A 13,128-nucleotide genomic window follows, 5' to 3' on the forward strand; every position below is an offset into this window, starting at 1 on the left:
GGCTCGGGATTTTTCAACGACCTTTTTCGCCCGGTAACGATCACTTTCCTTTCTTGATAATACAAGCTTTTCCTGTACCGAGCGAAATCATTATAATCCGCGTAATTACCTCGACGCGTTCTCGAGAATCCAAGTATGTAGATATAGTATACATTTGTCTAAGTGCATACTGGATGGGTCAAAAGTTCCAAACTTGATTTCAATGTTAATATCTTTAAGTTAATTTAAGAATCGATTAAATCTTTTTTCAAGACCTATCAGATTGATCCTTTCTCTGTAAAATTGTAAAATAAGTTCTTATCCAAGAAATTGTAGTTTCAAATACATGAGATAAAGAGAGAGAGAGAGAGAGAAAGAGAGAGAGAGAGAGAGAGAGAGAGAGAGAGAAAGAGAGAAGGAAAAATAAAAAAAAAAGGAACAAGGAAAAAGATAAGAAAAGAATTGGTCTGCCTAAGAATTAACACAAGAAGAGTTAAAAGAAATATTAAAGAATTTTTAACGATCACTCGGATTATTTTGATCCACCCTGTATATAGATACATATACACTGCTTATATATGCACACTTGAATCAAAGACATACGAGACGAAAGAAAAGATTTTCTTTTCTCGTATAGTGTGGGCGTAAGTGATGCGCATGAAGGAAGGAGCCACGTACTCGTTGGACCATCTGTTACCAACAACGTATATACATAGTCTTCTTCTATCATCTACACGATCGAAACTCAAGAGAGCGTAGACGAACCTGTAACGAAACGAATACGCTCCCTCCCCCTCACCCTCACTCTCACCCTCACTCACCCCCTCCAAACCCCTCCAGTTCTTAGAGAATACTTCAGATATTACGACAAGGTACTATACTCTCGAACAAAGGATACTGAACGCGTTCTTCGATAAATCGTAAAGATCGCTTTTTTATCGTCGTTCATTCGAAGGACATTCCAGGAAAAACATTGATCACATTGTCTCGTCTTTTTATTTTTTTTTTTTCTCTCCTTCTTTTTTTCTTTTTTCCTTTTCTCAAGTATTCCCGCGCTAATGAATCGCCGTGAATTTCTATCAGAATACTGACCTTACGCAAGGTATATATTTACAAATGCTTTTCTATTCACATTGAAATTAATTAAAAGAAAGAATATATATAAATTCAAACGCGGAACTCTTTGAAATATCTTAATTATATTATTATTATTATTATTATTATTATTATTATTATTATTATTATTATTATTATTATCATTGTTAAAAGTTAAAATCCATATCATAGAAATATAAAACAATGCGATAATTAAATGGGAAAACTATAAATTCAATATGGCGGTGCGATGATCCAAGTTTTTTTCAGAAAGAAAAGAAAAAAGAAAAAAGGAATAGGAAAAAGCAACAAATTTACATTTACTTTCACTGGTACTGTTATACCAGATCACATAGAAGACGTCACGAGAACGTTTGATACACGATGCTTCTACTTCCTTTGCGCCATTGCTTCGAGGCTTCCTTCTCCACGATCGTCTGAAGCCAAACGCTTTTTTCAATCAATTTTATGAGATCGAAACGAAACGCTAGGATTCAAGCTGCATCGCCATTCTGTGCGCGCCCAACTTTATCTTCATCGTTCGAACGAGCTCGGTCACGAGTAATTCGAGTATCGAGTGCCATACAAATTTCCTACCCCTATATATCAACAACAACCGCTTTCTCTCCAAGTTATGGTAAGAGAAAGGGAGGGAGAAATAGATAGATAGATTGATAAAGAGAGAGAGAGAGAGAGAGAGAGAGAGAGAGAGAGAGAGAGAGAGAGAGAGAGAGAGAGAGAGAGAGAGAGAGAGAGAGAGAGAGAGAGAAAGAGAGAGGGAGGGAGGGAGTGAGTGTGAGAGAAAGAGAGAGAGAGGCTTGTATACCATTTGGAGAAATGATTCTGTTTGGAAGGATCGAGAATCGATTGGATATTGAACAATTCAAGTGGAAATACGTGAAAGATGAAATTTGTTTCTTTTTTTTTTTCTTTTTATTTTTATCAACGTTAAAGTGCGCATGTTGGCCTTAAAACGTTGCCAAAGGTAACTCGACGTCTATACACATATACACACATATACACATATATAGACATATATATTTAACAGAACCTTCTCAAGAGGATCTTTTATCAGCGAGTGAATCTTTGCGGGATTTCGCGAAAGGATCGAAACCGTTTAGGCGATCCTTTTCGCGCGCTGGATGACCCTGCTATTATTTCACCGCCTCTCTTTCTCTTTTGCCCTATTGTGCAAACATAAGAGGCAGAGAGACGAGCTGCCACCGTTAAGAGCCACGTGGAACGAGTCACGTAATATGGCTCGCAAGTTAGCAATGAAAACTATAAATTGATTTATTTTCAACGACCTGTCAACCGTCCTAGAAAAGCTAAGCTTACTCGTTTCTTCGTGCCTCCGGCTCTTTGTCGGTTCGTTTGTTATCCTTTCGAACGTAAGTGTAAGTCGAAGGTAACGTCTCTCTCTTTCTTTCTCTCTTTCTCTCTCTCTCTCTCCTTATCACACTTCTTTTAAGACTGTCCACCATCTTTCGCTCGTAATATGCTACGCTAACGACAGATATGGACAAAATATGAATTATAACGAGAAATATAAAACGAAGGGTGGACATCTAGAAGATTGCTCCAACCGAACAAAACCAGAGTATAAAAATCGATCTCGATTTTGGAAAAAAAAAAAAAAAAGAAAAAACCCACCCAAGACCTATCCCAAAGACCCACACCTGAGAGAAATTAGAATAATCAATCTAGAATAATTGTTTAAACTATTATATGTACCAACCGTTCACTCGATAATACTGAAATTTTATTAGATTCCGCTTTATCGCCAATAGTCTCACCGATCTGTCTCACCACGTGGAGGTTAGTAGTTCTAAAGAGATCCATAGGTTAACCATAACTCAAACTCTTTTATATTACTATTATTGCTACTATTATATGTAAAAAAAAAAAAAAAAATAAAAATAAAAGCAAAGAAAAGTAACGGTGATGATCGTTGATCCACGAGAAATTCAGGTCTTAAAAAAAACAGTAAATGAAAATAATTGAGAATATATGATAATAAATGAAAATATGTTAGAATATATAAAGAATAAATAAAGAAATTATAATTTTTCTATATAAATTACTCTATTAAATTATTTTTAAATTCTTTTATATTTTCAACGCTAATTGAAGAAAGATCAGTACTCGCTTACATATAGGAGGATATAATCGTAACATTGGAAGCTTCGATCAGCATACTATTAAGTACGAATATTCGTGCTTTCCGAATTTTGAACAAATTTTGAAAAAAAAGTCCATGATGGGACTTAATCGCATCTTCTACACGGAATTCAACAATTCTTCTACGGAAGACATGGCTTTTTGGAATTTTTGAAAAAACATTATTTTTATGCATAAACTATTTGCGAAAAAAAAATCCACCATTTTCAACGAGACTTTTTTCAAAAATTTGAGAAAGTCGTGTTCTCGGTTCTTGAGTCTTCATAAAGATCATTCATAATATTACGCCTTTACTCATTGTTGGCCTTAAATCATCATAATATGTACAATTCAAATTTGATTAATAAAATCTTAGAACGTAATTATGTGTGTATTCGAGAAGTCGATTGATCATTAACCTATTAAACGGAAAAGATTTTTGATCGATGTAAATCTGAATGTATGAAATTTATTTTGTTTGAAAATAAAACTATTTGAATGTAAATAAAAAACTTTGGAAAAAAAATGTATTGAATTGTAAAATCAAGAATTGAAATATATTATAATTTTCTTTTCTTTTTCTTTTTGTTTATTTGTTTGTTTGTTTGTTTGTTTGTTTGTCCTTTTTTTTTTTTTTTTTTTTTTTTTTTTTAATTGAAGTGAAAAATATGATTTATCTATTTTTTTTATCAGAGTAAGTAGGAAAATTTTCGTGACAAGTTTTTCTTATTCTTTTCGTTTAACAGATTAAGTATATAATAATACGAAGTAATCATTTATAATCGTTATCAGATAAATTTACGTCAAATAGATATAATACTTTACCATGATTCATCGATGATCAATTCGTTGCAATAATCGAATAGAAATATTATACTAACTAATATCACTGGTTTAACGTATTATATTAATTTTCAGACAGAAATGCGTCGAAATTTTTATTCAAACCTGATTGGTCATGGAAGAAATTTAATTGTTAATTTGATTCGTTGTTTATACAAATTTTAATATCTTCCTTTTTTTTCCTGCTTATAGATTAGATTATATTAAATGTGTACTTTTGAATTAAATATAAAAAATAAATTATATATTTTTATATATATTTTAATTTACACATAGATATCTCATTTCTACAAAATTCTTATAATTCTGTTGATCGCGGACACGATGCGCCATCTATAAGAATTTTACTGGAATATAAACAAAAGCAGTAAAATTTTGCACATTGGATAAAATAGTTCAAAATTAAAAAATATAAAAAAAAAATTCTATTTTATATGTATGTATATATATATATATATACACATACAAACCTTAAAATCGAATAAAATATCTGTACAATATTTGATAATATTAGTAACAATTCAAAGTTGATAAATTATAAAAATAAAATATATAAATGTATATATATATATATATATACATATTTTTTAAATTGAGAATATCTATGCGTTCGCTCATCGAATAAATTTCTAATAAAGATATAATATCATTGGTCAAACTGGTTTTCGGATCATTGATTAAGTCGGTTTTCGAATTGGTAAATAGCGTAAATTAAAATTCGCTTGCATGAAAAGGTGACTTTAGGCGAAACCGGTAGCGTTGACGCTTCGTCCAAATAAGGCGAAGGGCGGGAACAAGTATATATGTGAGGAAGGATAAAGATGTATGTGTGGTGATGCGATGGAAAGCTGGTTGGGTGGACGACGAGGTGTTCGACGAGTTCGCTGGAATCTGTCGCCAACTGTGGTGCCGAGTGCACGTGCTCGTTTTCTCTAGATATATATGTGATTTGTCATATTCAAGGAAATTCGGCGGCCTCATACTGTTTAAATAAAACACTGTGACATACAATATCCCATCGAGTTTAAAAAATATATTACATTAAAAATTGTATTATAACGTTAAAGATAATATACATTACCCCGGTATACAAATTTTCTGCCGTGTTGTGAGAGACATCTGCGTGGAAAAGAAATCTTTCTGTGTATCACTGATATCATTTGATACGGCAAAAGGTTTCAAGTACCGGAACGGTAAGAGTCCAAAGTGCTTGTAGTACACAACAGGTACTACTATCTATACGAAAAAAAAAAAAAAAAAAAAAAAGAAAAGAATATTCTATCTATAGAAGCTAGTCTTTTTTCAAATATCTTCTCTTGTGTCTCTCTCTCTCTCTCTCTCTCTCTGTCTCTCTACTCTCTACTCTCTCTGTATATGTACGTGTGTGTATGGTGTATTATGTATGCTTTTTTTTCCTGTGTATTACTACTTGTAACAATAAAAATACAACAAGTGATAAAAGTCATTGAACATGATTTGTTATTAATAGAAAACGACAGATCCGAGTTTAGCCGATGTCTAAGGCTATTTAAAGGTCAAAACATCAGGAAGAATAGGATAGAAGTGATATAGAAATGTCATATGAAACAAGTAAGAGTTAAATTTTTTTTATTATATAAATATATCATCAATGAAATATGTATATACTTATATATATATATATAAATTTTTTTTTTTTTTTGTTAATTAATCTTTTCCATTATATACGTCAAATTTTATTAATAATAAATGTTTTATGAATGAAAATATAAAAAATAACTTTACAAAATTAATTTCATAAAAAAATCTACAATGTTCCATTAGAATTAAAAATTATCATTATCAAATACTTATAAGATAAATTTCTTTTATTCCTTCTATTAATATTTTAATCTTTTATATTTTCTTATATTTACATAGAAATTTATATTTTAATTATAAATTACAGAATATATATTTGCTACATTGCCCAAGACACAAAGAGGGCAACCTCTTGTATTAGGTGGAGATCCAAAAGGAAAAAATTTCTTATATACCAATGGTAATAGTGTCATCATTAGAAATATTGATGTAAGCGAATTTCTATTTCTAATCTTCTTACAATCTTTTTTTTAAGTTTCAGAAATCTTTTTTCTTTTTATAACCATTGTCTGTATTTTAGAATCCAGCAATTGCTGATATTTATACAGAACATTCTTGCCCTGTAAACCTTGCCAAATATTCTCCAAGTGGTTTTTATATAGCATCAGGCGGTAAGTATATTTTGCAAAGTATATCATATATTATCAATATAAAAAAAAAAAAATTAATGTTTAATAAATATTACACAATTTATATTATATAGATCAGTCTGGGAAAGTACGTATTTGGGATACTGTGAATAAAGAACATATTTTAAAAAATGAATTTCATCCAATTGGTGGACCAATCAAAGACATTGCTTGGTCACCCGACAGTCAACGCATGATTGTTGTTGGTGAAGGAAGAGAGAGGTAAATACATGTATTATTAGATATCATTTTTAATATTACTATTTTTATCCATAATTAAATCAGTGTAGTTTTTATAATGTATTTATATAACATTTTATAGATTTGGACATGTATTTATGGCAGAAACTGGTACATCCGTGGGTGAAATATCTGGTCAAAGTAAGTCAATCAACTCGTGTGACTTCAGACCGACAAGACCATTTAGATTGATTACTGGTAGTGAAGATAATACTATTGCTGTTTTTGAGGGTCCACCATTTAAGTTTAAGTATGCTAAGATTATATATGACTTCTATAAATAATTCATAAACATATCTTGTATATAAAAGATTCATAATACTGTTGTTTACTTATTACTATTTTCATTTATTTAGAATGACGAAACAGGAACACACTCGTTTCGTACAAGCTGTACGTTATTCGCCAAGTGGAAATTTATTTGCATCTGCAGGCTTTGATGGGAAAGTATTTATATACGATGGAACAACATCTGATCTTGTCGGTGAAGTTGGCTCTCCTTCACATCAAGGTGGTGTTTACGGGGTACAGAACATATACATTTTTTTCTTTCATCTATAACTCTAATTCATTCATTACATATATATATATATATAAAACAAAATAAAAAGTAAATTATATATTTTCAGGTCAGCTGGAAACCAGATGGCACTCAATTATTAACAGCATCAGGAGATAAAACGTGTAGATTATGGGATGTAGAAACTCGATCTTTAATTAGTGAATTCAATATGGGAACTACGGTTGATGATCAACAAGTTTGTACATGTTAATGAGAATTTTGATAAAAAGAAAAACAAAAAACAGGTTGAGCATTTCTATAAAATCTCTTTTTTACAGGTTAGTTGTTTATGGCAAGGTGTACACTTATTATCTGTTTCTCTCAGTGGGTTTATCAATTATTTGGATGTTAATAATCCTTCAAAACCTATAAGAATAATAAAGGTATATACACTATTTCATAAAATAAGTACTTTCTATATTATATCATCATATTGTTTATAAATTATTTCATGTTATAAATATATATATATATATATATATGTGTGTGTATACATATAAATATTTTTAGGGTCATAATAAGCCAATTACTGTTCTAACACTGAGCCCTGATAGATCAACAATTTACACAGGATCTCACGATGGTTATATAACTAGTTGGAATGCAGAAACAGGCGAAAATGATCGTGTACGAGGAAACGGTCATGGAAATCAAATTAATGGAATGAAAGCTGCCAACAATATTTTATACACTGCTGGCATTGATGATACTTTAAGGTCTGTAGACATAGAAACGTGTGCGTATTCAGATAATTCTATCAAATTAGATTCTCAACCACGAGGCTTAGATATTTTTGAAGATAAGGTTATCGTCGCTTCTGTACGACAGGTAATTAAGAAAATATTTTTTATTACATTTTTAATACTTGAGTAATCAAAAAATATCGATATTTTTCTTTTTTCTTTTTTTTTTCTTTTTTTTTTTCTAGGTAATAGTTACACAAGATGGTCGAAAAGTTTCAAGTACACCGACCGAATATGAACCGTCATGTGTGTCAATTAATCAAGATAACGCGGACGTAGCTATAGGATCGGCATCAGACAATAAAGTTAGTTCAAAATGTATATGTACATATATGTATATATATATATATATATATGTGTGTGTGTGTGTGTGTGTGTATAAATATAAAAATAGTTACTTCACAATATATGACCGAATCTTGTATAATATAGATGCAATATACACAGAAGTTATATAATTTATATTGGTCTAATTTACAGGTTTATATTTATGGATTAGTAGGAACAACATTAACTCAAAAGACTGAAGTAGTACATTTAGGTCCGGTTACTGATGTTGCATACAGTCCTGACAATAAATATTTAGTAGCCTGTGACGCAAATCGAAAAGTTGTCCTTTATGCTGTTCCAGAGTATAAGGTATATTATATTTCATTAGATTTATTTATAACCCGAAATATTTGATTATTTGCCATTGTATTATTTTTATAGCCTGCTCACAATAGAGAATGGGGTTTCCATAATGCAAGAGTAAATTGTGTTGCATGGTCACGTGATTCGGAAATGGTTGCTAGTGGAAGTTTAGACACTACAATTATTATTTGGAGCGTATCCAATCCAGCCAAGCATACGATTATAAAAAGTAAATCTATTTAATTAGATCGTCTAACAACTCTCTGCAATTAAAGCATGAACAGATTATGTACATATAAATTGAAGAAAAGCAATTAAGAAGCTTATTATGTTTCAGATGCTCATCCGCAAAGTCAAATTACACGTTTAGTTTGGTTGGATGAAGAAACTTTGATATCAGTTGGTCAGGACTGTAATACTAAAATATGGCGTATAGAAAAAATTTAAATATCTTTTTAAAGTATTATACAAGTTTTTTGAAAAAGCTGAGCTTTGGATGTATTTTATTTATTTAATTAGTAGCTTGAACATAATGTATATTATTTTTAAATACGATTCTTGATATACAACACGGGAAATGAGTATATTATGTGATTTATTTCTATCTAATGAGATAATTAATCCTCGGTTAAAGTTCTTTAATCCAGATATGAGTATTATATAAAAACTTTCTTTTCTTAAAACTATTATTAATTATGGATAATATATCTAAATATTATATCTCAACAATTTTCTTATATGCATACGTATAAACGTTTTGTTACAAGCTTTGTACAATTTCTAGACGAGTTTGAATTTCATAAAGAAAAAAAAGCATTAAAATTAATTGATAATGTTCTCCTTTATTAAAATGGTAACGGTAACAAGACAACAATAACAATTTAAAAACGGGGGAATCTGTATTAGACTGAACACATTTCACTTTATCTGTAAAATTACAGATATAACGAGAGAAAAACTATATTATTTATATTTTATACATTTAATGTCTTTCATTAACCTGAAGCAGAGATCATAACTACTACAAAAATGATAACAATTTATCATTTATTTTTAAAATATTACTAATAAAACATTCTCAAATTGGTCTATACTTACAAATAATTCCCCTCTAAGATGGAAATGTATATTATTCGGTGTCTCTGATGAAGAGATAACAATCTATTGTTTTGAAGTGTTGTACCGTGAACGTTTTTGGGGTGTAGCTACTGGATGTCTATATGAAATATGTTTTCTTAAAGCATCCCGTGACCGTGAGACGTGTGAGCATGCTGTGCAACTGTATGAGCTGTTACTGTGAGTTTCCATGTGCACTCGTAAATTGTATTGATTACTTAATTGTTTACCACAAACGTGACATGTAACACTAGATTTATTATAAATATGTGAAGTTCTATTAGATGCAGATGAGCCAAGAAATTTGAAGTTTGAATCCCAAATAGGTGGTTTTACGTCTGTTCGCACTGTATTCATATCTTCCGATACTGAAGCAGTTTCATCCATTGCATTATCTGTATATCCTTTCTCCATGTATTTGTTGGATGACGCATTAATAAGACCAGGTACCTTTTCTCTTTGATTTAATTTTGCATTTATCGAATAGTACGGTGTCGTCTTTACACAATATGGTATACTTTCTTGTTCGTTATAAGATTCTTCTTCTAAATTAGGCGCAACTTCAGGCATTGATAGTGATTCTATTGATTCTGTTCCAGTCACGCAGTCTTTAGTTTCTTTCTTTATCGTTTCTTCAATCAATGTTTTCTCTTGAGGTTGAGTCGTCACAGGAGATTGAACACATAAGCCATTATCATGCCTTGGATTTTTCTGTAATAAGTAAACATTTTCTAATGATGAAAATCTAACAATAATTATATCTGATATTAATATCAATGAGAAAGCTTTGTAACTTTTAGAATCATTAAATGCTGTATATACCTATCATTTATGTAATTCTTTTTTTACTTTTTTTATTATTTTTTTTTTTTTTTTTACTTTTTCGTTTTATTTTTGTTTATTTTTTTTTTAATAACAGCTGAGAATTCCCAATATTGCTAATAAATTTATCCATGCAATATCTCTCAGATCACACAATAAGAATAAGAAAGGACACTTTTTAGATAATAAATGTTATAGACATCACAAATATTAAAGCATTATTCTGCAAAGTGAGCAAACATTTAGACCACAGCTATAAATTTCCATAAAAGAGTTTAGTAACATGATGATTTATGGAAAAAGCTATTTTAGATATACCTGTAAATTCATTCTATGGGGTAAGGTTCCATGGGATGCATCCACTTGCATTTAGTTGCAACACACACAACGATCTTGATCTCGTGGATATCGTTTGTATTCATTATCGTTCCTTTGATGCACGTATGAATATTATATGCAGCAGATAATTCCACCGTGAGGTACTTCTTGAGGAACGACATTGAATGTTTAAGTGACCTGAACAAAACAACACGATCCTAGGGTAATATAAAGAGATTAAAAGGAAAAAGCGACAGTGCAATTTGTTTTAGAATATTATACCATTATAGATTCATAAAAGTATACTTTCAAAAGTTTGTTCCTCCACTACAAATTTATTTAATAAAATATTTTTCAAATACTTCTCTACACGTAACATTTAAATAAATATATTTTGTTTTCTTTTTATTAATAATCTACTTTATGTAAAAAAAGAATAACAAAAATGCATGAGAGACATAAAAGGTAATGAAACACACAGACAGGTTGAAACATTAACCCAGGTTGAGCTAGAGAGTTAGCCAATTGGTTGCCACAAATTTTTATCTAGGCTTTTAAGTCAAGATGGAGGAAGCAATCTTGCAGGACAGATAAAAGGCAATTTTTTGATTATTGGGACTCTTGCAAGAACATATAATACTTTATTGTAACAATTAATGTCACAATAATTATAATATGAATTTTCTAACATTCTGACATGCAGCCTACAGACACAAGGTAGTATAATTAAATTTAAAGTATAAATTCATTTTATCATATGTGATTTTCAACAGTTCTATAATATAAGAAATCAATCGAAAAATCATTTAATCCTTTATTAATTCAAGAAATTTATTAAAATGATTTTAAGACATAATTGGAAATAAAATTTTTATCTTTTTCTTTTTTCTCTTTATATGTAATCTCTCATAGATCACACTCTATATAACGAAGCTTCAAAAGTACCACACAAACTTGTCATATGACTATAAATATATTATATAACAAAGTTTCAAATAAAGCAGCAATAACTTGCACACTTTGTCATATATATTTTGAAACATGAAGGAACATCGTCTTACCCCACCAATATCAGCTAAGCCACGAATATGCAAAGTATTTGCCATAGCTAAAAGTGCAGGTAATTGCTCTTGATAAATATTTACTTCTCCACTGTACATAAATGTAACTAATGCACACAAATTTCCATATTCCATGCCTGGTAATATGATGACTGGATGCTGTAAAGAGCTTAAGTCCTACAAAAATTAATCATAAATAAAAGAAAATTGTATAACATGCTCCTATATCATCTAATAGTTTACAATTTGATCAGATTTACAAAATGTGCATTATATTATACATACCTTAAATAATTCTTTGAAATAATAACTACAAGCAGAAAGTATAATTTTATGAGCATGAATGTGTCTTCCTCCTGCACTTAAAGTAACATCTGTTAAATGCCCACCATCTAGTAACTTTGGCAAAGAACTCAATAGAGTATTTTGAAAATTATGCCACCGTAAACAAAACTGTTGTCCTTCCATGCTTCTTTGCTATGTAAAAAAATATATTATTCATGCAATAATAGAAAAAAAATCTATATATATATATATCTATATATCTATATATCTATATATATACACATATATGTATATATATATATATATATATATATACATTTCTATAATACAAATACGTTCTTTTAATTATCACATTCTCATTTAAATAAATATAATTTCAATTATTATTATTTCAACCACGTAATTACTCACGTAAACGTAATAATAAACTAAATAATAAGGTTATGAATCTTTGATAGTGCGACCTTAAATAAAAGTATCACTTGTAATAACAAAGGCGATACCTTGCGACGAATTAAGATATAATTGGCTGCCACTTAGACGGTGCACTCAGAGACAGACAATACTATTTATTTAATCAGGTTGTAGGTTCCAGCCAAATCTATTATTGTACTCAGGTATGGCTGGAGGAAACGGCGAATATTGGCACGATAGTTTTTTTTTCTCAATTGATTTTTCAATCGATATGCGCGACGATTATTAAAGAAAATAAAATAAGAACGAACATTGACAAAATAATTAATCGATCGAGCTTACCTTTAAAAAAACGTATTTTTTCCAAGATCAACTAATACACTTGGCATGCACAACACTTCGTTGAACTTCGCTTTCATATGGCAATCGGCATTACGGTAACCAAGCTCGTACCAACTCATACAGAATAAAATAGACAGGATTTTATTAGTTACGTTCTCATTACCAATAGATTCGCTAGGTTCATTACTATTTGTCCTTCCTTAATAATAAACTATCGCACGGAATTTAAAAATGATTTGATCATTTCATTTATACATTTCTTATAA

The 13,128-nt window shown here is 30.0% G+C and overlaps 2 protein-coding genes across 4 annotated transcripts; one reads left to right on the forward strand and one right to left on the reverse strand.

Moving 5' to 3' along the window:
- Window positions 1–4,855: 4,855 nt before the first annotated feature.
- LOC124950664 (actin-interacting protein 1) lies at window positions 4,856–9,088 on the forward strand. Its single transcript, XM_047497655.1, has 14 exons — window positions 4,856–5,270; window positions 5,567–5,667; window positions 6,005–6,126; window positions 6,218–6,308; window positions 6,401–6,548; window positions 6,649–6,816; window positions 6,923–7,091; window positions 7,196–7,324; window positions 7,407–7,511; window positions 7,639–7,956; window positions 8,057–8,176; window positions 8,352–8,510; window positions 8,583–8,733; window positions 8,842–9,088. Exons 2-14 carry the CDS (start codon window positions 5,652–5,654, stop codon window positions 8,949–8,951), a joined length of 1,806 nt encoding a protein of 601 aa, XP_047353611.1. The 5' UTR covers window positions 4,856–5,270; window positions 5,567–5,651; the 3' UTR covers window positions 8,952–9,088.
- On the reverse strand, window positions 8,018–12,996 carry LOC124950669 (protein abrupt). Of its 3 annotated transcripts, none has more exons than XM_047497669.1 (4): window positions 12,863–12,996; window positions 12,107–12,298; window positions 11,822–11,998; window positions 8,018–10,331 (listed from the first exon to the last, which is right to left on the reverse strand). In XM_047497669.1, the coding sequence occupies exons 2-4, from the start codon at window positions 12,287–12,289 to the stop codon at window positions 9,666–9,668; spliced, it is 1,026 nt and encodes a 341-aa protein (XP_047353625.1). In that variant the 5' UTR covers window positions 12,290–12,298; window positions 12,863–12,996; the 3' UTR covers window positions 8,018–9,665. The 3 variants fall into 3 exon arrangements, with proteins under 3 accessions (XP_047353625.1, XP_047353627.1, XP_047353626.1); XM_047497671.1 differs by lacking the exon at window positions 12,863–12,996 and adding an exon at window positions 12,610–12,826; XM_047497670.1 differs by lacking the exon at window positions 12,863–12,996 and adding an exon at window positions 12,518–12,826.
- Between the last annotated feature and the right edge of the window lie 132 nt (window positions 12,997–13,128).

Source organism: Vespa velutina, chromosome 7 (genome assembly GCF_912470025.1).
Source record: "Vespa velutina chromosome 7, iVesVel2.1, whole genome shotgun sequence".
NCBI lineage: Eukaryota > Metazoa > Arthropoda > Insecta > Hymenoptera > Vespidae > Vespa > Vespa velutina.

Coding starts and splice junctions, on each gene's coding strand:
- LOC124950664 (XM_047497655.1), top strand. Junction 6,549..6,648: donor GTTGGTGAAGGAAGAGAGAG/GTAAATACATGT, acceptor AACATTTTATAG/ATTTGGACATGTATTTATGG. Junction 8,177..8,351: donor GATCGGCATCAGACAATAAA/GTTAGTTCAAAA, acceptor TCTAATTTACAG/GTTTATATTTATGGATTAGT.
- LOC124950669 (XM_047497669.1), bottom strand. CDS start 12,289: ATGGAAGGACAACAGTTTTGTTTACGGTGGCATAATTTTCAAAATACT. Junction 11,999..12,106: donor ATTTCAAAGAATTATTTAAG/GTATGTATAATA, acceptor TAATTTTTGTAG/GACTTAAGCTCTTTACAGCA. Junction 10,332..11,821: donor GCTTAGCTGATATTGGTGGG/GTAAGACGATGT, acceptor TACTTATTACAG/AAAAATCCAAGGCATGATAA.